General features: G+C 35.6%; 1 protein-coding gene across 7 annotated transcripts in view; it reads right to left on the bottom strand.

Annotated features, from left to right (window-relative positions):
• CPEB3 (cytoplasmic polyadenylation element binding protein 3) overlaps positions 1-25,134 on the bottom strand; it is a 172,405-nt gene that overhangs the window by 96,127 nt on the left and 51,144 nt on the right. For 4 of the 7 annotated variants that reach the window (XM_012723761.1, XM_012723762.1, XM_012723760.1 and 1 more), the window contains exons 3-4: positions 11,461-11,620; positions 3,788-3,844 (exon numbers count right to left, since the gene is read on the bottom strand). In XM_012723761.1, the coding sequence (XP_012579215.1) occupies positions 3,788-3,844; positions 11,461-11,620 (217 nt within the window). The remainder of the gene's footprint in view (positions 1-3,787; positions 3,845-11,460; positions 11,621-25,134) is intronic. The other 3 variants (XM_004680631.2, XM_012723764.1, XM_012723765.1) reach the window with 1 other exon arrangement.

The raw sequence follows: 25,134 nt of genomic DNA, 5'->3' as shown, positions 1-25,134 counted from the left end.
AGGTAAGTGATCTTAAATTCTATATGGAAATACCCATTGAAATGTAACCAGTGTTAGATAAATACATGTTTTAGAAGCCTAACCCAAAAAGAAAAGGAAATATTCAAAAAGCAGCAATAAAACTGATACAAGCCATCACAATAAAAGCTCACTTGTACATTATCTACTAGTCAGGCACTATAGTAAGATTGACAATATTTATATACAGCCATTTTAGATATTATTCATTTTACTGGTGAAGAAACCAGAGGCAAAGAGGAATTAAGTATGTGGCCCCAAGTCATATAACTTGTAAAAGTGGAACTAATTCCAGACAATGCTTTTCATAACTATGCTAGTTCATTTCTTTACTGTATCTTTAAGTTTCACAAGTCTTTCAGTCTACTTATCTCTGTAGCTGAATGATACCTTCCTTCCCTCAAACACATTTCAAATTTTGTACTCATCAAGCGACTTTCTGATATTTACCTATTTTTCCAAGCTCATTCTCTAGTTGGACAAAGATGGGTTGATCAGTCAAAAGGAATAAAAAGAAAACCCTGGAAGTGATAGGATACATTATGACACCAGGTATTCTGGTTTTGAACATTAATTTGGTCCACTTGACTAATCATGGAAGCATCAATATTCTCTTCTGAGAGTTACCATAATAGAGGAAAAACTGTGAACTCAGTCAAGAGCCCTGTACAAATCTACAGCTGCTAAAAACAACTCCATGCCTAGACAGCTAACAAAACAAAAAACAACTACTGCTGGTGTTAGAAAATGTCCGGCTGGTAGAAATACAATACATGCAGTTGAAAGCACTCTCACAATAGCTATCTTCCTTCTCCAGCAGAAAATAAAATGTTGCAGTTGTCTAATGTTTTTGGAATAAGGGTAAAGAAGACATGGGGGCAGGATTATTTCTTTTTTAAAGCTAAGGAAAAAAAAATCACCTAAGTAGCAGTTGCATATTGTTTTAGGACTAACTTTATTTTGGAAACAAAAGACAAGTGACAGGTCTTACTGATGGATGACAATTTCTTCTGCTATCTCCCATTCTATACCTTACATAATAGAAAACCTAATAATTTGGGAGAAGTCAAGCTGGATTTGAATTTCCTCCCCAAAGGTAGGCATGCAAATTCATCCTAGATTCATGGTCTCAAAACAAACCAGTATTTCTTTGGCTTTTGACCAGTCTTGCCAGTCCTTCCACATCTTAAATGCCTACAGGTTTACTGTTTTCCATAGTTTAGAGTCTATGCTCCTTTCCCAAGTTCAATTTTTTTTGTCTTTACATGGTATCAGCAGTGGTGATTCTCAGAAGAAAGTGAAACTAGAAACTAGAAAGTGAAACACCAAAAAATGGGAAACTGATCCATTTTAAAACTGGGAAGTAGCAGTGAGAAATGAGGATGCTCAGTGTGATGCGTGAGTCTCATCAGGAGAGCTGAAAATATGCTATTTTCATGGAGCCTTGTGTTTTGGTGTGGTAAAGGAAGGAGGATAGATTTTTTGAAGCATAGTGAATGGCAAATTAGGTACAGACTTAGAAAGCATGGATTTTGTATAGTAAAAATAAGAAGAGGAGCTATGACTAGGATTTTTTAATCACTGATTCAATTTAGGATTTAAAAAATTAATCATTGATTCAATTTTCTTCAAATTTCACAGTCTTTTTCTGAAAATACACCCCAACTTCCATTCTGTCTTGTTCAATAGTCAAAAATTTAAATTAATAAATTTTCAGTGATTTGTGACTTCATTTCAATGGAAAGGAAGAAGGGCAGACCAGTCACAGGATAACTGGATGACAAATGGCAGACATAAAAGGAAAGACAAAAATACATGCGCGTGTCTATGCATGTGTTACATATGTAAGTCACCAGATGAACTGGACTCAACTATACAAAAGGGAAAGAAGCTTTGTTCAAACGTATTGACCTCATACATATTCAGACTATCCAAAGAAGATATTTTGTTTATTCTCACTATTTCGAGTTGGAGTCAACTTTGAAAGAGCAATACAATTACAACTGACAAACTAGCAATACAATTACAACTGACAAACTAGTTTTTATCGTTTACTTCAAGAATTCTATAGGGCTTCTTCTGAAAAGAATCTATTTTCATTTGAAAATAGATAAGCTCTGATATCTGCCATAATATTTCAAATATGTATAAACTCATCAACATTTAATACAACAGAAGCAAGGTGACCCTTTCAGAACTTTAAAAAACAGAATCTTCCCACTAAAAGCAACAGTCATTCCTATAGGCAGACACACAACCATACAGTTCTTGCCTTACACAATCATCTCTAAATCCCATACCCAACTGAAGTTTGTTCACAAAGTTTCACAAAATTGCTTAAATAGAGAAAGTTAATAAGCATGCTTGTTAAATCCCATCATAAAGTAACCTACTTCTAGAGAAAAAATCTTAGAGAAAGCATAATATAAATGAAAGTGGCCTTTCCCTCAGAAGTTAGAAAACAGAGCTAGAGACTCTTTTTATTATTGCCAATAGTGTCCAAAAGAAGAGACACAACCTATTTAGAACAAATTATGTCTGGAGTAGCTTAGGACCTGAATCATTAAGCACTTGTGGTTTTCAGCAGTGTTCAGAGGGACATAAGCTGTATATCAGAAACAAGGAAATAAGGAATATATATTTTCAAAACAACCTAAATCTGACCTACAGAACTCCAACTGCATTTCAATATGAAGCAAAGGGTAATTCTCTATACAAATCCAGATTTACCCAGTGTGCCTCTATGTATACTGAAAGTCAGTTTGTAAGTCTAGGAGAATGAGCAGGAATAACCTTATTACCACTCATGTGATAGAAAAGAAAACTTACATTCTAAGAGGTTCAAGAGCTTCTGGCAACTGATAATTTCCATCCAAAGACAGTTCTTTTATAAAGTTATTTGGTCCATTGATATTAGGAAGGAGAACTGATGCTGGCAGATATTTCTTCCAATCTTAATACAATCACTTTCTGGCTAAGTCTTCAATAATAATAATTTTGATGCTCCAGAATTCAACCCAACAATTACACTGACAAAACCATTTCTAACTTGCAAAGCTGTTGATACCTGCACTATGCAACACATGATAGGAGAGCCCTGCTATACAATTTGAAACACCTGTTGGGTATCTACCTAAATGAAGAAATTCTGACTTGTGTATTAATAAATTTAATAATAAATGAATAAATTCATTCACATTCTCTACCCCAATCCTTTTCCCTCTTTTCCTTTCTCCTTTCCCATCTCCATTCTCCCACTCCAACAGTATGTATGTGGCAGGGGTCCATAAACTTACCCTGTAAAGGACTAGACAACAGTTTAGTTTTGGGGGGCTCTGCCTTTGTAGCCCAAAAGTAACCATAACCAATCTGTAAATGAATGGGTGTGGCTGCATTTCAATAAAAATCCTTACTAAAACAAGAACTTGGTCAACTTAGCTCACAGTGCTATAGTGTGTCAACTCCTGGTTAAAAAGCAGCAGTTGTCCAACTTTAGCCTGCATCAGTAATACCTATAGGACTTAGTACACAGATTACCGGGCCCCTTTCCTTTAAGTGTTTGATTTAGCAGGTATGAGTGGGACTTGAATGTTTGCATTTTTAGTAAGTTCCCAAGTTATGTTGATGCTGCCAGTCCACAGAGCACACTTTAAGAGCAAGTGGTATAAAATAATGGAAGGCTGGAAATGTGATAAACAATTATGAAAACAGAAATCACATGCTGTAAACTTGACTATTAATTTATAAAACATGTCATATGCAGACTTACTGTTAAGTGCCATAATATTATCTGTTCCTGGATGATGGAAATTTATTCCCATGCGTCCTAAAATATAAAGTAATTTTATTTTGAGTACAAATAATATTTAATATAATTCATTTCAACACACAGTTAAAATATGAACATTACAAAAAGCTAAAATAATCTATAACAATGCTATCAACAACCACAATATTATAGTAGTTTTTAAATCAAGTCATAAAACATACACATGAATAGCCTTAAAACAAAGCCAAATTTCAATAATAAATAAATAAGACAAAATAAAACAAAAAGAAGCTTCTATAAGAGGAAAAATTGTCACCAGAGCAAGGCTATGATTCAGAAGGAAGAATTTATGTTCTGGTTTTAGTTTGCTACTTTCAAATAATCAAGACCTCATTTGAATTCATTATCATCAAATACTAGTATATAGGAGAACTTGATTTGATCTGCTCTAAAATAGTTTCCATTTCTGTGGTATTCAAGTTTGGCATTAGATAGCCAGTCATTAAAAACTCATCAAGAGCTCAAAATCACTGCCCACCAGAAAGTAAAGAAATGGCAGATAGAGGTGTCTCTTCATTTTGACCAAGCAATATTTCAGATGTGTAAGTGACTCCTAAAGGCTAAGGATGTTCTCTAAACATTCCTAGAATAATGAAGAATTGTCAAGAAAACGAAGCAAACCCAAATTTAGCTGATGTTCATTCAATTTTTTATTTCCTGTGCTACAATAATTTATGGTAAAGAATTATGTAGTTTATAACCACTACAGCAAAGAGTTTTGATACATTTCTGAAACTACTTATGTCCCCAAATTTAAAAAGGTGGCCCTTTCTGAAATCCTCCAGAAATTGGATCCTTTTTTGAATACTTCCCATTAGGTTAGCCTAGAAAGATGAAATTGAAAATGAACTCAGTAGTTTTCTAATTATCCTCTATGGCACGCTTCTGAAACATCCTCATTAAAGATGCAGTAAAACCAGAGTCTTAAGCAATGTTTTGCAGATGAAGGCTCAATGACTCACTGAAAAACAGAAAACTTTTTGCCTTTCCTTAATTTTACTGGTCTCTTCTATCTCAACAGATCTCTGGATCAAGGTCAACAAAGGATTTTATAAAAAACTCTTAAGTCATTGCAAGACCCATCAGAACAAATTATCTCAATATGATCTAATTATTTTCCTAACAAAATACAATTTTTTTCCACTTGTGGCTTATTTAAACTAGTTTCTTTACTTCTTCAAAAATTAATGTTTAGGCAATAAAATGGAATATTTTTACTAGAAAAAATTAGACAATATAGAAAAAAGAAGAAAAGATCACAAGCCAAAGAAAAGCAGTTTTATCATTTTGATATGTAGTCTTCCAGTTAGAGAACACACATATAAAGGATTCTTTTCTAAGGCTGTAATTATATCATAATTTTATTTTACATTTAATATATATCTTATATTAAAGTTATTATAGAATTTTAGGGGGGAAAAATCTAATAGCAAAAGAAAAATTGATCCTAAATACAGATAGGGCTCTTCTTTTTTCTTCCTTTTGTCCAACAAATACTGCTGTTTAATCAGCTGTGAAAATAGAATCAAGTGTGGGACATCTGGTGATTTGTGCTATTGCAGTCTGGTGCTGCCAGGGTGACATTTTGTCACCTGTCTATGGTCTGCTATTTTAAAATTGTTCTTTTCAGCTAGCTGTCTTTTAAGAATAGTGTAAAATATAAGGTTTCGGAAACTGGAAGGCACACTTCGTTTTACTGACTCAAATAATGCTAGAGAAATTTGAGACTGTGTCCCACTTTCACCACTGCACAGGGCTGATAAATGGGGGTGGGGTAGATGAAGAAAAAGGCTAGAGAATAGGTTTACATATGGTTATTCAGACTGTAAAAATCATAGTCTCATAAGCTTGATTCACATTCATGTTTTTAAAAGTTAGTTATAAGAAAAATACCTCTGCTGTTATTCAAAGTTTGAGTCCAATTAAACCCATACTTTCCAATGCCCAAAATAAATATTCAAATTTTAAAAAATTCATAATTACAAAAGTCACCTCTTCACTTTTGCAATATGTTATGAGATAGGGAACAACTGTTGTATCTTCTTCTAATCATCCTCCTTGCTCTTAAAGTAAACTCCTCAGAGGGCTCCACACAAAGAATATAAATGTTGCATTCCAGAAAAGGTCCATATTCTACAGGATTCTAATTTTCTACCAATTTTCTCTATAAAGTTGAAGATACATTCCTTCAGAAAACTATCCACAAGGTATAATTATATGATAAATAAGAATATAATAAAATGGCATTTTGATCCTTTTTGAGGAACAATCATAGAAGTTCAAAGTATTAGTATTCCAAATATGTTACCAACAACCAAGAAGTAAAAGTTGTGAGGTCATTAGACCTGAGGTCAAATCCTAGTTTCTTCACATATCAGTAGTGGATTTATTTTTGGCAAGTTATCAATACCTGTGTGCTTATACCCTCTCATTTCAGTTTATAATCTAGAACAATTCAGTCAGAATTTCTGAAGGTACCTAGGATTAAAATACCCATAATAGTTTTCTTTTAAAATCTCAGGAAATTACACGGCTATATTTGAAGGATTATTGGGTAAATCAATAGGAGGTATTTGTTAAAAAACAACAACACACAACTTCTACCTACTATACCCTTCTTCCAGGAATGTATAGAACTCAGAATCTGTCACCCAACAGTTTGTGGAGTCTATTTTTATACAAGATAAACTGATGTGGGTTGAAAGAAGGTAGCACAAAAATAGAACTGGAGCAATGATTAAAGGTACAGGAGGAGTAAAAGACAGTATATTTTTCTGGAAAAACAAAACTTAAGTGCTTTTTTTTTTTAACTAGGGGACTTCTACATTCCATAAAAGGTGCCAATTTAGTGTCAATTTAAGTTGCAATGAATTTGAAAAATGCCTTTATTACAATGAAGTGACATTTATCTCTTCCAAGTTTCTGTCAATTTGCATATTTTAAATCACTAAGGATAGTTATTTTTTCAGATTCAGTATAGAGTTGAAAAGCAAACCCTGCAATATCAGTTCTCAACTGACACCTGTTCTTTTCATTTTCAAATTTCAGTTCCATGAAAGAACAGAGAAAGAGAAAATTCAAATATATAAAAACATTTCTTCAGGCATTACTCCCAAGTAGTTAGCCAGGCCTCATCTTCTGCTTAAGAGAGAAACATGACTCCCATTTCTGCTTGCAGTGAGGGGAAAGTCACAATGCCCATATACCAAGGTTGGTATTTCCCTATTATTCTTTTCTTTCTTTACTTCATTCCTTTTGAACATTACTCCTAAGAGAGGGTATGATTAATCAAACTTAATGAACCTAGGTTTTCACAGGGATTCCCCAGTGCTGAGGTGACCCTCACCATTAGCAGCAGGTTGTGGGGCAGCTATCAGGAGGGTGGAAGGACGAACATTTTCCCTATCTCTTACCCTGTTTCTTACAACGTTAGAGTTAGATATTCCTCCACCCTATTAGATAAGAGAGCAGAGAAAAAGTCTTCTACCTAGGCTTTGCTCCTATCTCAACCAATCCAAAGATTTCTATGTTTATGAAAGGAATAAGAAGAATTTCCATTAGTTCATCCTCCTTCTCAAACCCACCCCACCCCTTAGCAATATGAAGCATTTTCTTATGTGAACAATAAAAACATTCACATAAGATATAGTAAGAGATAAGTAATTTATTAAAATGCTATTCTGTTATAGCTAAGAACTATAGTTTGAAATCCTTAAATAGCAAAAAATAAACTATCTAATTTTTATTTAAATAAGGGTCTGTGATCAGGTCAACATGAAAAAGACATTCTTCAGTATATAGTAACAACAACAAAAACAACTCATTTTTTCCCTCTATTAACTTTTCTTCTATACACTTAACAGTTAATTTTTATCATGGGAGAGGAAATAAAGGGCCTTTTTTTTTTTCCCTAGTGTTTTGGAAGGAAGTTCCAAAAAGGAGCCCAATAAGGGGCCTTTTAACACTTCCTACAAGTATCTTCAGTGTTAACCTAGTTTAAGTATAAATATGATTAGAAAACTGCTAGAGCTCTGTACTACAGTTAACAAATCTTATTAGTTCCTGAACTTATTCACTTATTCTGTCATTTTCTACACTTATTCTCCCCCCCCCCCAATCATCAAGATAACAGTTAAAAAAAGGGATTTCTTATTGAATGCATTTCTAAGATAAAATACTTCAAATTTAACTATGGACAAACTTTCACGACATTCACTTAAGTGCTTAATTTTTCATGAATATGATATACTATTTTATTATATGTTCTCCATAATATTTAGATATACAGTTTTAGGAATCAATGTAATCTAGGAAGATTATTTTTTTTCTCTTTAAAGTGGTTTTACAAAATGACAACTTATCCTTCAACAACATTATTTAACTGTAGCAAATACAAAATTCTGATAACTTACATTTGAAAGTTTTCAATATCAACTAAAGACTATCTAATTCCAAGGACTAGGTAATATTGTAATATTGTATGAATATATCTAGAGAAATCCCTAGTAGGGATATAAATGTTATTCAAACACCATCTTCAGAGGAAAAAAAGAATGGTAGATAACATTTGAGCAGTTTTTGGTGTCAGAGATTTATTTGATCTTCATTCTGACTCTATGAAGTATGTGCTGTATTTTAGACACTGAAACTATGAACAATTTCACTAGTTTGTATAGATCAATAGGCAACTAAGGCAGAGTCAGAATTCAGACCCAGGTTTGAATGATTGCAAAGTCAGAAAGACAACTAAAATTTTATCTCATATAAAGATAACATATCTAAAAGGCTGTTAACAAAAAATCTTTGATATCTTGGTTGTGTCTCAGGTGATCTATTCACCTTTTGTCCTTTAATGCGCTAACTGAATTTCTTTAGTGGGCAAGATTTTTTTCCCAAAGAAAACTGAACTCCAGAGAAAAATGCCAAAACAAGCACATATATATATATATATATATATATATATATTAACCCACCAGTAATTCTATAACCTGATTTTGAGGCCCTCAAAATAGTGTTCCCATATTTAAGTGAAAGAAAACAAATGTAAGAGGGCAAACCAAGAGGGAATAGAAGTTTTTGGTTTTTTTTTAACAGATTCTTACAGAAGCTATATTAGGTTCCATAATCTTCTACCTTTCTCTTTTTAAAACTCACCTAGATACTTCCATCTTTTGACCCACGACCCTCTCTGAATTTACTACAAAGAAAAACTATGTGCAAGAACTCACCCCTGGTAGTATTAACTATAACAGGAGAAAAACTTGGAACAACCAAAAGTGCTAACCAAAAACTTAGCATCCAAAAGTATTCAAAAGCCTATCAATAAATTATAAAACATAGATAATGTTTATTATGTAAGGTATAGAAATAAAGAATGTTTCTTTGTTTTTAGCTAACTTTTGTTTCCGTAGTTTTCTTGATCAAAGGGGAAAAAATACTACCTTTTCTTAAAAATGCTAGCATCAAAACTGCTATTATCAGTAATAAGGATCAAGCATAAGGTGTTATAAACCAGACCTGTAAGTCTCCCAGCTGGTAAAGGAAGGCGGGAGCTCAAACACTCTACCAGATGACAATGATAAAGTAATATAATTGACCATAGGAAGTGGTCCATTCATAGGAAATCACTTCGGGTGTTTTTTAAGATAAACTAAGATGATGTAATGCAACCATACTAACCCATAAAATGTATGTATTAGCTGTTTTCCAGCTTACTAGTACATACTATAACTATAACATAGTGCAGAAGATGAAACCCCACAGTTGCAAGAATAATGGAAAATTCATGTAGAGACAGATAAACATCCAATTAAAAAAGAAACTTTCACAAGTGGAATAAGGTATTTACATTACCCTATAGTGAGGTACCCTCCTTACACTTTGCCAGTGCAATTCTCACAAGGTACAATTGTTCCTGCTTAAAACAATATTCACAAAATTCTGGAAGATTATTTTATAGACTATAAGATCCTTTCATGATCTTTTAATGCTAGAACACAGATTAAGATGAACAGGTATGCATCAAGAAGGGTTGAAATTTTTAGAGTAATTAGGAGAAAATTTAGAACAATGATTGAGAAGGAAGATAACTGCAACTTCAGAAGATACTAAAAACACAAAACAGTGTGTGAAAAACACCGGCTTCTTTTTTTTTTTTAACACCATTCTCACTTCTAAGTGAAATGTACTTCAAATTACCATGTGCTTAATCTTTTAACCGAAAAAAGATGTGGTAACAGTGACTAAATATAACAATGAATAAATGAGGTTTTTTTTCCTACTTCTGAAGGCCTTGAAATATAGCTTTGCTCAAAATTCTTTATTTTCTTTATTGCCTGTTCACTACTTTCTTTTTACTGGAAATTGAGGAAAAGAGAAAAAGTCATGAGTGTGACAAGAACATGAACAAGTGGTTTTCTGGTTTGGCTTGAGGAAATATACATCAGGTATTTGTTGTCAGTTATACTCTATATAAGGACCTGGAGAGAACCAGAAGAGACCAAATTCCTCACAACTTCAGATGACACAAGGGTTCATACAAGATGGGTATTACTGTGGCTAACTCTTCACAGTTTATAGACATTTGGCTCCAAACCAAGTACAGTGGATATTTCCATTGATTATTTTTAATTACGGTAGCTCTAAATATCATAGGGCCCCTAAAGCATCCTATAACCCAAAAGACAAATTACCTGTGACAGTGACTATAGATTTCATTACTTCATATATACATACAAGAACTAGGGTATAGGCCAGAGATATGGGGGTCGGTGAGAGGATTCACCAGATACGAGTGGTGAGCAGAACAGGTAGGCTGATTGAAATAAACTATTGAGGGGGACAGTGGGTGGGCGAGACAAAAGAGTTTCATGTGGGTCAGCTTTCTGGACGGGGTCCTAACTTGTGCTGCAGTGGCTGCAGGTAGCTCGAGAGTGCTGAAACTTAACCTCTTGCGCCACCAGAGAGGCCCTGTGATAACAAATGTAACGCGGTATCCATTCTGAATTTACATGGATCTAAAAACAAGAAGCCTTAATATTGCAGACTTTGAGACTTCTGTCTTATATTCAACCCAAAACTTTTATATATACTTTAATAGATTTTCCTCATGTTTAGTATTAGAAAATGCAGTAGGATACTGATTGTTCTTATATCTGTGCAGTGATACTTGCTGTAAGTAGGAAAGTGATTACATCTTAAAATGGCACCCTTTTCTACGAAGTCTTTAGAAATTAGTTTACTAAATCTTTGTTCTAGTGTACGTGGAATTAAATAAGTTATCCAGAGACAGGTGAAGATTCCAAATGCACAAAGCTCAAAAAAAGGTTGAGTTCTGAACTCACGCTATAATCACAACCTCATCTAACTAAGACAAACTTCTGCTGAACATTACTGATTAAAGCAATCAACCATGATCATGATAAGGTTATTGTAGCTGATCCCAGAGTTTTTTTTTTTTTTTAAATTAACTTTAAGTACATTCCACAATGCTTTACAGAAGCAAAATAAAAACAAACAAACAAAAAACAAACAATCCCCCAATCACAATTAATAAAAAGCTGATTTTTTGTTTAAAACACCAAGCAAGGAATGGACATATGAATATTCCTAACCTGCAAAATGATTCCTCCACATTATATCAGCGAAACTCATTGGTGGGCCACTGGGAGGGTAGTGTTTACCTTTCAGAGGCTCATGATCAGTCCTTATCATATCCATTAAGGAGTTCTCCAACGAGTGCAAGTTAAAAGTGTCATAGGGCCTACTCCGGTCCTAAAAAGAAAAACACAGAACAACAAAACAATGCATGAAATCACTACATAAATTAATACCGTATTATTTGCTTCTTGCCATGGATTGATGAAGAATCAAAGTGCCATTTAATTCTATTAACACAGTCTTTCTGTTCTTTTAACTTTAATTCAAGTTTCCAAATTAATTTGATTGCACTTTCTTCTATAATATCTTTTCATGTATACATTCCACAACTTCAAACTGAAATGAAGTAGAAAGCTAATTCAAATGGAAGAGTCAAGTGAATTGGCGTTGCCCTCTGCCCTTCACCCACTGCTTCCACTGTCAAATGAATATTCTATTGAATGAATAGAGGTATTTTTTATAGAGGAAGACCATAAGGGAGAACTCTTACTCTAAAAACTGAATCACTGTCTTGAAAAATCAAAAGGTAACTAAACTATAGTTTCAATGTAATTGTACCAGCTATCTTTATATTTATTACTAAGTTTAATATTTATTATCAATAAGTGTATCAATTAGATAAGTTTATCAAAATGTGTCTGAAGTACTAAAATTACTTTTTGCATAACAATCACATGAAAAACTTTAACCTAAGGAACTATTTTCATAATGTTAGATTAAATGCAAGCTCAGTGAAAACAAAAACATTTCACCCAAGTTCATTGGAGATAAATTATTCTTAACAGCCTGAGTCTAAAACAAAGTGAAGTTCATGACCTAGCTTATTACTATAGAACAGACTTTGGTTTTCTTTTGTTAAAGACAAGCAAGATAAACACCTCAGCATTCACATCAAATCAAACTAGAGTAATGACAGTATTTTCAGGTTTATCCAACCTTCTAAATCATTACTTAGACTCCTAAAAACAAGCGAATAACAAAATGTCAAATGAGATACCACTGTTAAAAACTTCAGTGACAGTGATTGTTTTCTACATTAAGTGAATATAATGGCACAATTTGTCATTTACTGTGTACCAGGCTAAAATGAGTAAAAGCTACTTTAAGATATTTGTTTGTACACATTTGTCAGATTCTGTTTCTTAGACTTTTGTGTTAAAATTCAACTACAGGGTCCTCCCTGGTGGCACAGTGGGTTAAAGCGCAGCCTTAAGAAGCTAAAGCCACTTCAGTATGAGTTCGATCCCCATCTCAGAGGTAGCCACACAAAGTGTGGCAGACCTCTCCTGGCCCGGTCACTGCTCCCCTCAGCAGTGTTCATTGATATGCCTGTTCTGCTCCCCACTCTGTCTCTGGTGAAGCCTCTCACCGCCCCTGCACCTCTGGCCTGTTCCCCAGTTCTGTATGCATAAATAAATCTTTTTAAAATTAAAAAAAATTTCAACTACAGATGTATATGAAACAAAACAAATGGAGATAATATCTCCCCCCCCCCAAAAAAAAATAAAGGATTTAGGAAGCTGTTTTCTTTTGGTTTCTAGAAACATGCTATTTGCCTATGCAGAGACACACAAAGAAAGATGACATTTCCTCAGCACAGAGAACATAGGAACCACTCAAAAGGTTCCTGAATGCAGTATGTATGTATGCAGGTCCTAAGGAAGAGCCATGAACTGGAACCAGGAAGCAAGAGTGCAAGAAAAATTCAATCAATTGGGACTTATCGGTACATCATGATCTACCTCTCCAATTTCACTGACATTTTCCCTTTATACAAATGAAAGAATTGAACTAGATTAACTCAAAAGTCTCAACCATGTACTTTTTTTTTTAACTCAGAGATGAGGAATGGGGTGCAGGACCCAAGTTTTATTTTTTAAATTATAGTTTATTTTTACATCATTTTGTGCCTTTTTCTGTATCAGTTGTAATAGGACCCAAGTAATTTTAAATGCACACACGGAAATCCTTTTTTTCTACTTCCCTACTAGACCTCTGAAAGTTGAATATTGTCACCTAGTCCCTGAATACTAGAACTAATACAGGGAGACATAGCCAATTAAAGTAAGTTTGTCATAAAGTAAGTTATGATAGGTATTTTAACAAAGGATTGTATACAGTATAAAGAAATGAAGTTATATCTACTTACAAAATAAATACTTGTATATGTGTATAGTATAATTTTAAAAATTGCATTCTAGGGCCCTCCCTGGTGGTGCAACAGGTTAAAGTACTATGAAGCTATTGCAGCCACTGCAGCATGAGTTCTATTGCCAGCCAGGGAGGTGACCCACATAGTACAACAGACTTCTCTTGACCTGCCTGTTGTTCCCTCAGCTGTGTATTTCAGTTGGTCAGCCTGTTCTGCAACCCACTCTGTTTCTGGTGAATTCTCCCACCTCCTACACCTCTGGCATGTACACTAATTCTGTATACATTTAAAAAAATCACATTCTGGGCCCTCCCTGGTGGCACAGCGGGTTAAAGCCACTTTCACATGCATGAGTTTAATCCGAGCCTGCCCTGGAGGTGATCCACATGGCGCTGCAGACCACTCCAGACCAGCCTGCTGCTCCCCTCAGCAGTGTACTTCGTTGATTTGCCTGTTTCTGCTCCTCTGTCTCTGGTGAATGCTCTCACTGCCCCCATGCCTCTGGCCTGTACCCCAGTTCTGTATGCACAAATAAATAAACCTTTAAAAGAAAAAATCACATTCTATAAAGTCCTAGGTGTTTTGACCTGCTATCTGACCAGGTATGAAGCTTGTCTTAAGTATTCCAAAAGTCCTCTGTTTTCTCACTGATAAAATGGGATTTTTAACTTTGAGGATTAGGTTGAAGTTATTAAGTATTTATTCACACTGTTTGCCAAAGAGCAAGTATTTAACATTTCTCAATTTACTGCTACCCTTCCTTTTTACCTCTACTCCATTAAAAAAATTATTAATTTATGCATACAAGAACTTAGGAGTCTCCTATCACACATGCACAAAAAGAAAATTGCTTGGAGGAGGATTCATGTATCTAAACTGAAGTGTTTCCCAAACAGTTAAAATATAGGTTCCTGGTCTTCGGTTAAAAACCACTTAATCATAACTTTAAAATAATAAATGTCCCAATCATTCTTATAACTGGCTAGGTTTGAGAGCCACTCAGATTGGATGGTTTTTCAGGTTAAGTTTTTTTTTTTAAGATTTATTTTTTTATTTATTCATATAGAACTGGGGTACAGGCCAGAGATGCGGAGGGTAAAAGGATTCACCAGAGACAGAGTGGGGAGCAGAACAGGCAGATCAATGAAGTACACTGCTGAGGGGAGCAGTGGGCGGGTCAGGAGAGGTCTACCGCGCCATGTGGTCACCTCCGGGGCAGGCGGGAATCGAACTCATGCAGAAGTGGCTTTAGCTTCTTAGTGCAGTGCTTTAACCTGCTGCGCCACCAGGGAGGGTTCCAGGTTATGTTTTTACCCCCATTAATCTGAACAGTACAGTGGGACACTACAATAAAGGAAGGCTCTAGAAGGAAAGTAGCAAGAAATAGTAGACCCACATCATGGGTCAGTTTCCCAACTGATTTGAGGTTAGAGAAGCAGTTGGTAGTTTGGTTTCCTGATATAGGGGAAATAAGGAAAACATCTTTTAAATTTCTTTTTTTTATCAGGACATGTTTATAAATAATTCATGCCATTACTGACTCTTTGACTGAAGATAACCAATGACAGATGCTGTCAATTAGCTGTACATAGAGGCAGCCCATTCCCAGCTCAATGGCCCTGCTTTCTTCCCCCCACCCCCCAATTTGGCATAATATGAAGAAATTTATCAAGCATATGTGCCTGGCACTGTTCTAAGCATTCTAAATGTACTATCTCTCAACTATATGAGGTAGGTAACCTTTACCTGCAGTTTATATGTTAAGCATGCAGAGATTAAGTAACAGGCCAAGGTTACAAGACTAGTCAGTGACAGAGTCAGATTCATACCCAGTCAAATTCAGGTTGTGCTCTTAAGGACTCTGATTTAGTGCCTCTGGCACTTCTTCCTAGTCCCTCACTGAAGTCTTTTTCCTAAATTCCCCCTTCAAACTAATTTTCACAGAACCCAGAGAGGCCTCTTTGACTCCACCTGCAAACAGGAAATCTAACCCTCACTTGCCCTTGGTCAATTACCCTTGCTCAACTGTTAAGCTCAGGAAGTAGCTTGATCTACCCACCAGCAGAGCCCCACGCCCTCTCTCTCCCAGTTATATCCCATCCCTTTGACTTTCTCGTGGAGAGAGATCAAAGATGTTTTCTATACTTACAGGCTTATACCCAGACATTTCACCTCCCAGGGACACAAGGTAAAAGGCTGCAAGTGGGCATTAGCGTATGAGGGCAAAAAACAGCTCTGGAGTCAAAAGACAAAATAAGCCACGGTGCCTTCCACTTACTCAGCAGTGAGGTAACTAACTGCTTTAGAGACATGCTCTTATCCCTTACCCAAACTCTGCAGGGTAAGCATTATCTCCACTTAACAGAAGAGAGAAGTGAGGCTCACAAAGATTATGTAAGTGTTCAGTTACAAAACTGGTCAGAGAACAGGACATGAACACAAGTCTGTGACTTTCAAGTCCATGCCAGTAACATTCCAGTAACATTCCAATGCTTCCATACTGATCATTTGCCATTTGCTCCATGAACAACAGAGGTGTGCCTGGGAAGGAAGGGGTATAGACAGGATCAAAAATCAAAAGGTGCAGGCCCTCCCTGGTGGTGGAGCAGGTTAAAGCGCAACACTAAGAAGCTTAAGCCACTTCCGCATGAGTTCAATCCCGCCTGCCCTGAGGAGATCCACGAGGAGATCCACGTGGCGCAGCAGACCTCTCCTGACCTGCCCACTGCTCCCCTCAGCAGTGTACTTCGTCAATCTGCTTGTTGATCTGCCTGTTCTGCTCCCCACTGTCCCCTGGTGAATCCTCTCACCCTCCACATCTCTGGCCTGTACCCCAGTTCTGTATGAATAAATCTAAAAAAAAAAAATCAAAAGGTGCATCTATGTTTGGAAGGAGTAGGAAAGGATAAAGAGCATCATAAAATTACAGAGGAAAACAAGAAAAGGAAATCCTGAAGGAAGGTTCTTCTCGTTATCACACTGCTTCAATATATCATTTCAAACATTTAACACACAAGAAAGGATTAACTTACAAAGCTAGTCATTTCTAAATTTCCATCCAACTGCTCTTATTTTTAAATTTTTTAAAAAATATTTTATTTATTTATGCATACAGAAATGGGGTATATGCCAGAGGTGCAGGGGCAGCGAGAGAATTCACCAGAAACAGAGTGGGAAGCAGAACAGGCAGAATGACAAAATACACTGCTGAGGAGAGGAGCAAGAGAGACAAGGAGAGGTTTGCTGCACCATGTGGATCACCTCCTGGGCGGGGATCAAACTTGCACTGAAGCAACCATGGCTTGGCTTAGCTTCACAATGCAGGGTTCCAACCCACTGCAGCACCAGGGAAGGCCCCCAAATGCTCTTATTTCTAATTAGTTTATATTACTTTACACTATCTCTGCTCCTGAACTATACTATAAACATTATTTGAAGATAATGAATATATATTACCTATTTCAAAAGAGATATTTTTCCTAGTTAATATATAAACCTATTATTTCCAAGCATGCAAAAAGAATATTACAGAAAAAGCAAAATCCTCCAATCCTGTTTTCTTCAGGCCACTCTCTTCAGGCCACTTTATAAATTTGTATTCTTTTACATGTTAAAAAATATATCAATTATGTGCCCATAGAAAATATGTTATTTAATGCTATTTTCCCAATAAATATAAAAATATGCATAGTTTTGCAACTTCCTTTCTTTGATTAGTAAATCTCTTTGAAAGTATATCCTCTTGTCTATCCCCCACCCAACCATACACACATTCTATTTACCATGTATATGTAATTATGTTAAGAGAATCAAGTAATTACCCAGTGTATATAACATACACTTCTAGTTTTGAAGATTTTTTTTTCTTCCCTTTATTTTCTAAAAATCTCTCTTCTGCCCTTTCACTGAATCTTTTCATGCTTGATCTACTTTGGCACAATGGATTCCCAGAACCCTGGTTTCTACAAAGGACAAAACTAATAAAGCATAATGACTTATGGAAATTGCCATTCCTGAGTAAAAACCAAAAAGGCTGTATGTCCAAAATCAACATGTAGTGATTTCAAGCACACAATTTGCTGTCGAGTACAAAAAAGAATAGACAGGATACTTAAGAGGGGATAATTAAATGGGAACAGTAAACAGATGAATAGTAACATAAAATTTCTAAGTATCATAAAGTAGTAGTCTACAAATGTGTAGTTCTAAGTCAATTACTTGCTTTTATTTGTTGGACTCTTATCAAAAACATGCAGTTCCTATAACAAATTGAACTTTACTGTAGTATGGAGAGGTTTGACATACATTTACCCTAATATTAAAACTTTTCTCAAATAAAGATTGAGCTGTCATTAATCCAAAGAGAAAGGAAAAACAACCAATTTTCAAATGTATTTTTCACATCATCTTCAGTAAATATCAAATCCTTCAGTAGATGGTAAATTTTAACCATCCCACATAAGACTGTTATATTTGCAGCTCTCTGGAAAAGGTAATTTTAGACTCACCTTCAGCCGTTTAATGACAACCAAATGTTCATTGTATGTATCCTAGGGGTACAAAAATGAATCTCTTTTCTATCCTAATAAAATATAATTGATGTGCATTTGCTATGAATGTTAATATTCTTTAAAACTATTGTTAAGCCCACTTACTCTTCCATGCAACAAATTCTCAAAAACCATTAAATAAGCCTGGAATAAGATTAGGGTATACAAGGCAAGGAAGCACAAAGGACAGTTAACCCTATGGTGATAATACCAAATAGGGAGAATCTTAATGATACCACAAGAATAAAATATTATTTAAAAAAGATTAGAAAATACAAATTATGACTTCATCTTTTTCTTCTTGAAAACAACTAGTTCCAACTACCTTAACCTTTTTCTTTATTAGACCCCATTTTCCCTTGCTGAATAGCAGCAAACTTGGTTAACTCCGGTCCTAGAGAAATCTAAAGAAGAAAGAGGGAAGTGTTACCTGCTCTTGAGAGATACTCAAAAATTAGATAAACATAACTTGAGTGGAAGTACAATTCAGTGACTTTAAACTAAGTCTCTTCCTGCTACCTGCCATCTCCAATCTTTCTTCACAGCTCTTCTTATTAGTTTGTCATGAAGCCCAGTTTATCTAAAGTTGGGAAACATGGCTCTTAGAACCACCTGAAATGACCCTGTATATTGAAGTCAGCTCTATTGGGTGAATGCTAATGGGTACTACTAAAAGCACAAATGCCTATTGCTACCATTTCTGACTGTGGTAAACACTTAGAGCTAAGTACACATGCCCTTTAAAAAGGAGTGATTATTCAGGTTAGCTGTGCATTAGGTAAAAAGCAGAAATGAGTCAGACTTAAAGAGTATACAGGAAGTGAAAGAATTTTTCAAAGTCAAAGAAGCAGACCTCAAGGAACTACAAAAATTAAGTTGCCCCTTTCCCTGGTTATTGTACACACGTGACTAGCTGATAACTGGCCCAAATCATTAGGTGATTACTCAGCAGAATATTCTCACAAGCATTTTATCAGACAATGATTTATTAAACATGATAATGCAGAGTGAGTATGACCTTTGCAACCAAAACCTATCTTAGAACACCATGCAAAGGGATATGTTCTTTTCACTGACTACATGCCAAAATCATTCCACAGTACTAACTACTTCTAGGTATAGTTGACCCTCCTTCCCTGCTTCAGGTAATTAGCTATAACTCGTAACATGTAATTACTTCCTTACATGTCTTTCATCCTCAATGAACTGTCAATTCCATGGTAGCAGAGATATGTTTTATTTCTCTATATTCCCACCATCTAGCAGAGGGTCTAGCACATAATAAACACTCAATAAATGCTTGCTTTGCATTTAAATTCACCCTCTGGCAATTTCATATTGTATAAATTTTTCATTTATAAACAATAATGGGCTTGTAAAATGCAGAGTGCAATAAAATGAAAGGAACTGGGTAATACCTGAATAAACTCTATGGTCATAGTTCTCATTCTATGATAATGGTTACACTAATAAACAAAATTAATAAAAAAACTAAATATTAGAATGGCTAAGAAACAAAGAAAATTCTTGAAAATTCTAAATGCTGAATAGGACCTGCAACAACCAGATTTCCCATAAATTGGTAGGAGAAATGAAAACTGGAAGAGTTGCTTTGCAAAAATTTGAGAGTTATTTATGAAGTTAAACATATAGTTAGCCATACAATCTCTTCACCCCACTCATAAGTATTTATGCAATCTAAGTACACACAAAGGTCCACACAAAAACCTATATATAAAAGTGTATAACAACTTTATAGACTGAGTTTATTCATAATTCCTCCAAGCTGGAAACCATTTGAATGCCCATTACATCATTACATACTTTAAAGGGATGAATGAATGTCATGGTATGTGAATTACATGCAAAGTGAGTGCAATAAAACTACAGGGTTTTAGGCCCTCCCTGGTGGCGCAGCGGGTTAAAGCACAGCACTGAGAATCTAAAGCCACTTCCGCATGAGTTCGATTCCCGCCTGCCCCGGAGGTGACCACATGGCGTGGCAGACCTCTCCTGACTCGCCCGCTGCTCCCCTCAGCAGTGTACTTCGTCGATCTGCCTGTTCTGTTCCCCACTCTGTCTCTGGTGAAGCCTCTCGCTGCCCCTGAGCCTCTGGCCTGTACCCCAGTTCTGTATGCACAAATAAAAAATAAAAAATAAAAAATAACTACAGGGTTTTCTTTTTTTTTAACAGAAATTATAACATTGCTCACAAATCATTCACTTTAGGAATAGGACATAAAGCCTAATAACTTTCTTGATCTATCAATATGACTGAAGAATTCAAAGAGTTGACTGTAGCTGTTTTGTTCCAGAGCCACTAAAGAACACAGGTAATTAAACCTGAACCAACAACAGTAAAGTTTAAAAGGCACCCTACTACTGATAATCAAATAACTAATGCCAGCCCAAATTGTCACAATGCTTCATTTACATTTCTAGTGATGACATTAACACTTTTCCAGAGACCTACAAGCAGTTTTTAGCTACACTGCACAAAAAGAACATCTCTTGTTTTCCCACTGCTTCTAAAGGGTTCTTTTATCCCAGAAATTACTGTCTTACAGTGAGGTACAGTGTCCTTCAGAGACTCACCTCACCCCATTTATAACTAGGCACATTTTAGAATGATGTGCTCCAACATCTACCTGGAAACATGACTGTACCATGAAATTGGCCTATATACACAAACACCAAGTCTGCCCTGCTACTGTTTATCTCAATTATTATTTGATTTAAACTGATAGGTAAGGAGATACACAGCAGAATTCGCAGATTCACCAGAATCTGACAGGGGCCGCGACGTGAACGCTTCTGCTGTGGCCCCCTGTTGTCCTCTATGATCCTTTTATTTATTTAGGAGCTGAGCAGCAAAATACAGCTGCTTTTATACAATGAAAAGCGAGATAACAACTGTGCTAAGTAAGGATAGCAGCTGTCCAAGGTTCTTCCCTCTTTCAGAAACCAAGTTTGATGATACTACATATGCCCAGTATACACACAGAATAAGAGCTATGTACCACAGCTCTTCATTGTCACTTCCTAGCCACCACTGGAGATGTCACCACTGGAGATGTCACCAGTGAGTATGTGCGTTTATTTTTAAGGAGGACACCTGGTAAGAATGAAAAATCACTCCAAGTTGATGGACTGGGAGCAGAAGAAAAGGAGCACATATCTTTTCTGTTTTAAACCCTTCTCTCCTAGTAGAAAAAGAAGGGAAAACAAGTGAAAAACAAAACTAAAAACCTTCTGCTCTCAAGTTTACTATACAAGTCTGATTCCAAATGAGACCAATAATAAAAATAGATTAAGTAACCTAAATAAATAGTCATGAACTGTTTAATATTTGGTTAACAATGGACCATATAAATGACAGCACCCCAATAATAAGCTGTGTACTGCAGCCTAAGTGTGTAGTAGGTTATACCATCTAGGTTTTATAAATTACATTCTAAGACATTTGCACAGTGATGAAATAACCTGAAGGTACATTTCTCAGAACATATCCTGATCATTAAGTTGTGCATGACTGTGTAATAGAATATACTCAAAAGCCAAAGCTGTCTCAACTATTTTTTACTTTGAACAGGCTTACCCCCTCTGTCTAACACATCTCTAGCCAAAAAAAAAAAAAAAGCTGGTTCTAAACAATTGCCAAGCTTCCAATGGAAGCAGGGAAATAGATAGTATATTATATCACATAACAAGTCTTGTAGGATTTAGGAAATTGTAGCTACCATATAATGGATGATTAATATATGCCAGATCCTATACTGGGTACTTCAATTATTTTATCAATCTATATTTAATCTTTATAACTGCCCTATAACATATATATCAAAATGTCTAATTTATAGATGAATGAAAATAAACATTAAATTCAGTTCTTAATAAAAATCAGGTGTCTTTGAAGGTTACCAAGCACAAATTATATGTTATGTAAGCATCTCCAGAACATTTATTCTAAGTCCTTATGCTAATCTTTCATTTAAATGTTCCCACATTTAAGCTGACATGTTACAGTGTCTAAAATGCAAAACATCTACATTTATTAAAGTATTTAGCATTTGGAAAGTTAAAAATTTTAACTTTAAAATAAAGTTATATCACTCTAGCAAAGTTTCTTTAAGATGTTTTAGAGACCATAAGGTAAAATACAATAATTAGATATGAAAGCTGTCAGAATTTCCAAAATGTCTATATCACAGAATATTTTATAAACAGCTTTCTTTGTTACTTCCATTGCTAGTAAATTTTTGCCAAGTAGGCTGAAGTCTGTTTTACTCATTATTTATTCCACATTTGTTTATTGGGAACTTTTAAATATGCCAGGTGTTTAAAATAAAAAGTGAGGCTTAGTCTCTAGCCTCACAGAGTCTCTGTCCATAAGAAGTTAGCTGTTTAGTTTAGAGGTAATTATTGTATTATGTGATAAAGGCAATGAAAGGGCTACGTGTTTAATATTATGGATGCATCTGATGGAATGAGCAAAAATGCTTCCAAAAAAGGAGGTCAAAGGCACAGAAACTTCACAGAAACCTAGCTAAAGTTCTTCAGTAATCCTCGAAGAACCCAAGAAGAGTCTTCAAAAGATACACTATAGAGGGCCTCCCTGGTGGCATAGGGGTTATAGTGCCGAGCTCCTGCCTTGTTTTTTTAAAAAAAGTATTCCATAGATTATAGGCTATAAATAAATATGATTTGTTTGTGAATACTATTAACATTAAGAATATAGTTCTCCAGGTCAGCATTAGGTTAATCTGTGAATACACATCATTTCCTAATAATAGTCTATCAATGAATACATTTTCTGTGTGGCTTAAATCTTTTCCTTAATTTTTAAGTTTCTAAGCTATCACAGAAAGCAAAACATAAAGCTAGAAAAAAGACCTTTATCAGGTGACTGAGGTTTTGAATGCTAGAAACAGGATAGAAACATGATTGAAACTTTTAGATTTTATAGAACCTTATTTTCATGATTTGGCACTCAACTTCTGACTAGGTCTTTAGAACAGTGGTAGTAAGGCTTTGAAGAAGAGAAAAAGCAAACAGGGCCATCTCCGATATTTAAATTCAGTCTCAAAATTCTGAGAAATACCATATTAAAACCTAGTAACCAAGGTAACCGCCCTTGTCTATAACTGATTATACTACGGCAAATCAGCTTTTTTAAGTACACCAAGTCTCCCAAGTTCGCAGTGAATTCTAATGCCAATCAATGACCTTGTTTAAATTTCAGAATTACTACTACTTAATTACACCATATTTATGAAAATCTAAATTTATCTCCACATCTCTAAACAGAAAACCATACATTTTCAATTTTCAGCTTTTTGCCATTGACACATATTATTCTCAAGTAGCACATAAACATTTCCACTTACCCCCAAATTGTCCACCCATTCCACCCAAAATTTTTTTTAAGATTTACTTATGCATATAGAACTGGGGTACAGGCCAGAGGTGCAAGAACGGTGAAAGGATTCACCAGGGCAGACCGGGAAGCAGAACAGGCAGATCAACGCAGTACACTGCTGAGGGGAGCAGTGGGTGGGTCAGGAGAGGTCTGCCTCACCATGTGGGTCACCTTTGGGATCAAACTGGTTGTGAAGCGACTACAGAGATCTTTATAGTGCTGCATTTGCACCACCAGGAAGGGCCTTCACCCAACTTTTTTCAAGGATTTCCCTTCACCTTTTTCAGTGTTCCCCATATCAGTTAAAAGATTAAAAAAAAAAAATCATGAGACTACCCTCCAAATCATATGGAAACCTAATTATCCCAAATTGGGGACCATGCATGGATGATAAAAATCATACAGCAGCATCTATCAACATGTTTACTTGATTTATTAATATAATGATCCATCATTTTTTGTGATTTGGGTAGTTTTGAGTTTTCAGCATGTTTATGATTCTGAGCTAAGCCTGCTTATAACTGCCAAGGCAAGACGCTGGTTACGGTAGGGCCAGATCAAATCAATCATCTCCAAGATGTTCGCAAGAAGAGACAGGTAAAGGTGCCAACTGCAAAAACAGATTATCTAAGCATGGCCACTGGAACCCTACTATGGGTTCATAACATGCAACCCTATAAAGGGACCCTATACTCTCCTTGCTCAAGTAGGTGTATTTTGAGCATGAGTTCACCCTTCTTCATTCCTTGATGAATAAATAAAGTTTTCCTCACTGTAAGGAGGAGATACTTCCATTTTATTGGCTGGAACAATTCTGAGTAGAGAAAGAATTAGCCTGGAGCCTAGCCCCACAGGACAGTGACACACCATAAATGAATACTGAAAAAAAAAAAAAAAAGTCCATATTAATTGAACATGACTATGAGTGACTACTACTGCTGAAACAGTATTCCAAAAGCAAACAGAAAATCTGACCTGGGATAAAAGCGGTTAAGAGCACAATGGACTATGGTGATAGACAATGGACAATGAGTATCCTTAAGGCCTGACCTTATTTTGTTTGTATTTCTCTACTTTTAATTGTAGCCTGCTGCTCATTTTTTCCTAGCCCACTCGGTACCATAACTCTCAACCTTTTGTTTGACAAGGACAAGAACTGGAAATATCCTTATCCGTAGTTTAAGAATGAGCATAGGCAACAGTAGTTTTGACCTCTTAAGCTTCCCTAGACAAAATTCAGAGACGGAAGCAGTTACATATGCTGCACATGAGAGAGAAAGGACAAAGACCATCCTCTCCTTTTCCACCTCAATCCTTTTAATTGATAGGAAGCTACATAAAGAATAATGTGGAAAACAGCGACACCAAGTTTTAACAAAGCCATGTAGAGAAGAAAAAAAAGGCATAAAAGTAGATACTGTTTACCCCATCAAAAAATGGGCAGTAGAGCTAAAAAGACACTTCTCCAAAGAGGAAACGCAGATGGCCAACAGGCATATGAAAAAAT

This window comes from Condylura cristata, unplaced genomic scaffold, assembly GCF_000260355.1.
Source record: "Condylura cristata isolate star-nosed mole 26May11 unplaced genomic scaffold, ConCri1.0 scaffold00011, whole genome shotgun sequence".
NCBI classification, from domain to species: domain Eukaryota; kingdom Metazoa; phylum Chordata; class Mammalia; order Eulipotyphla; family Talpidae; genus Condylura; species Condylura cristata.
Note: the sequence above shows the minus strand (reverse complement) of the source record. Positions and strands in the feature narration are given on the sequence as shown.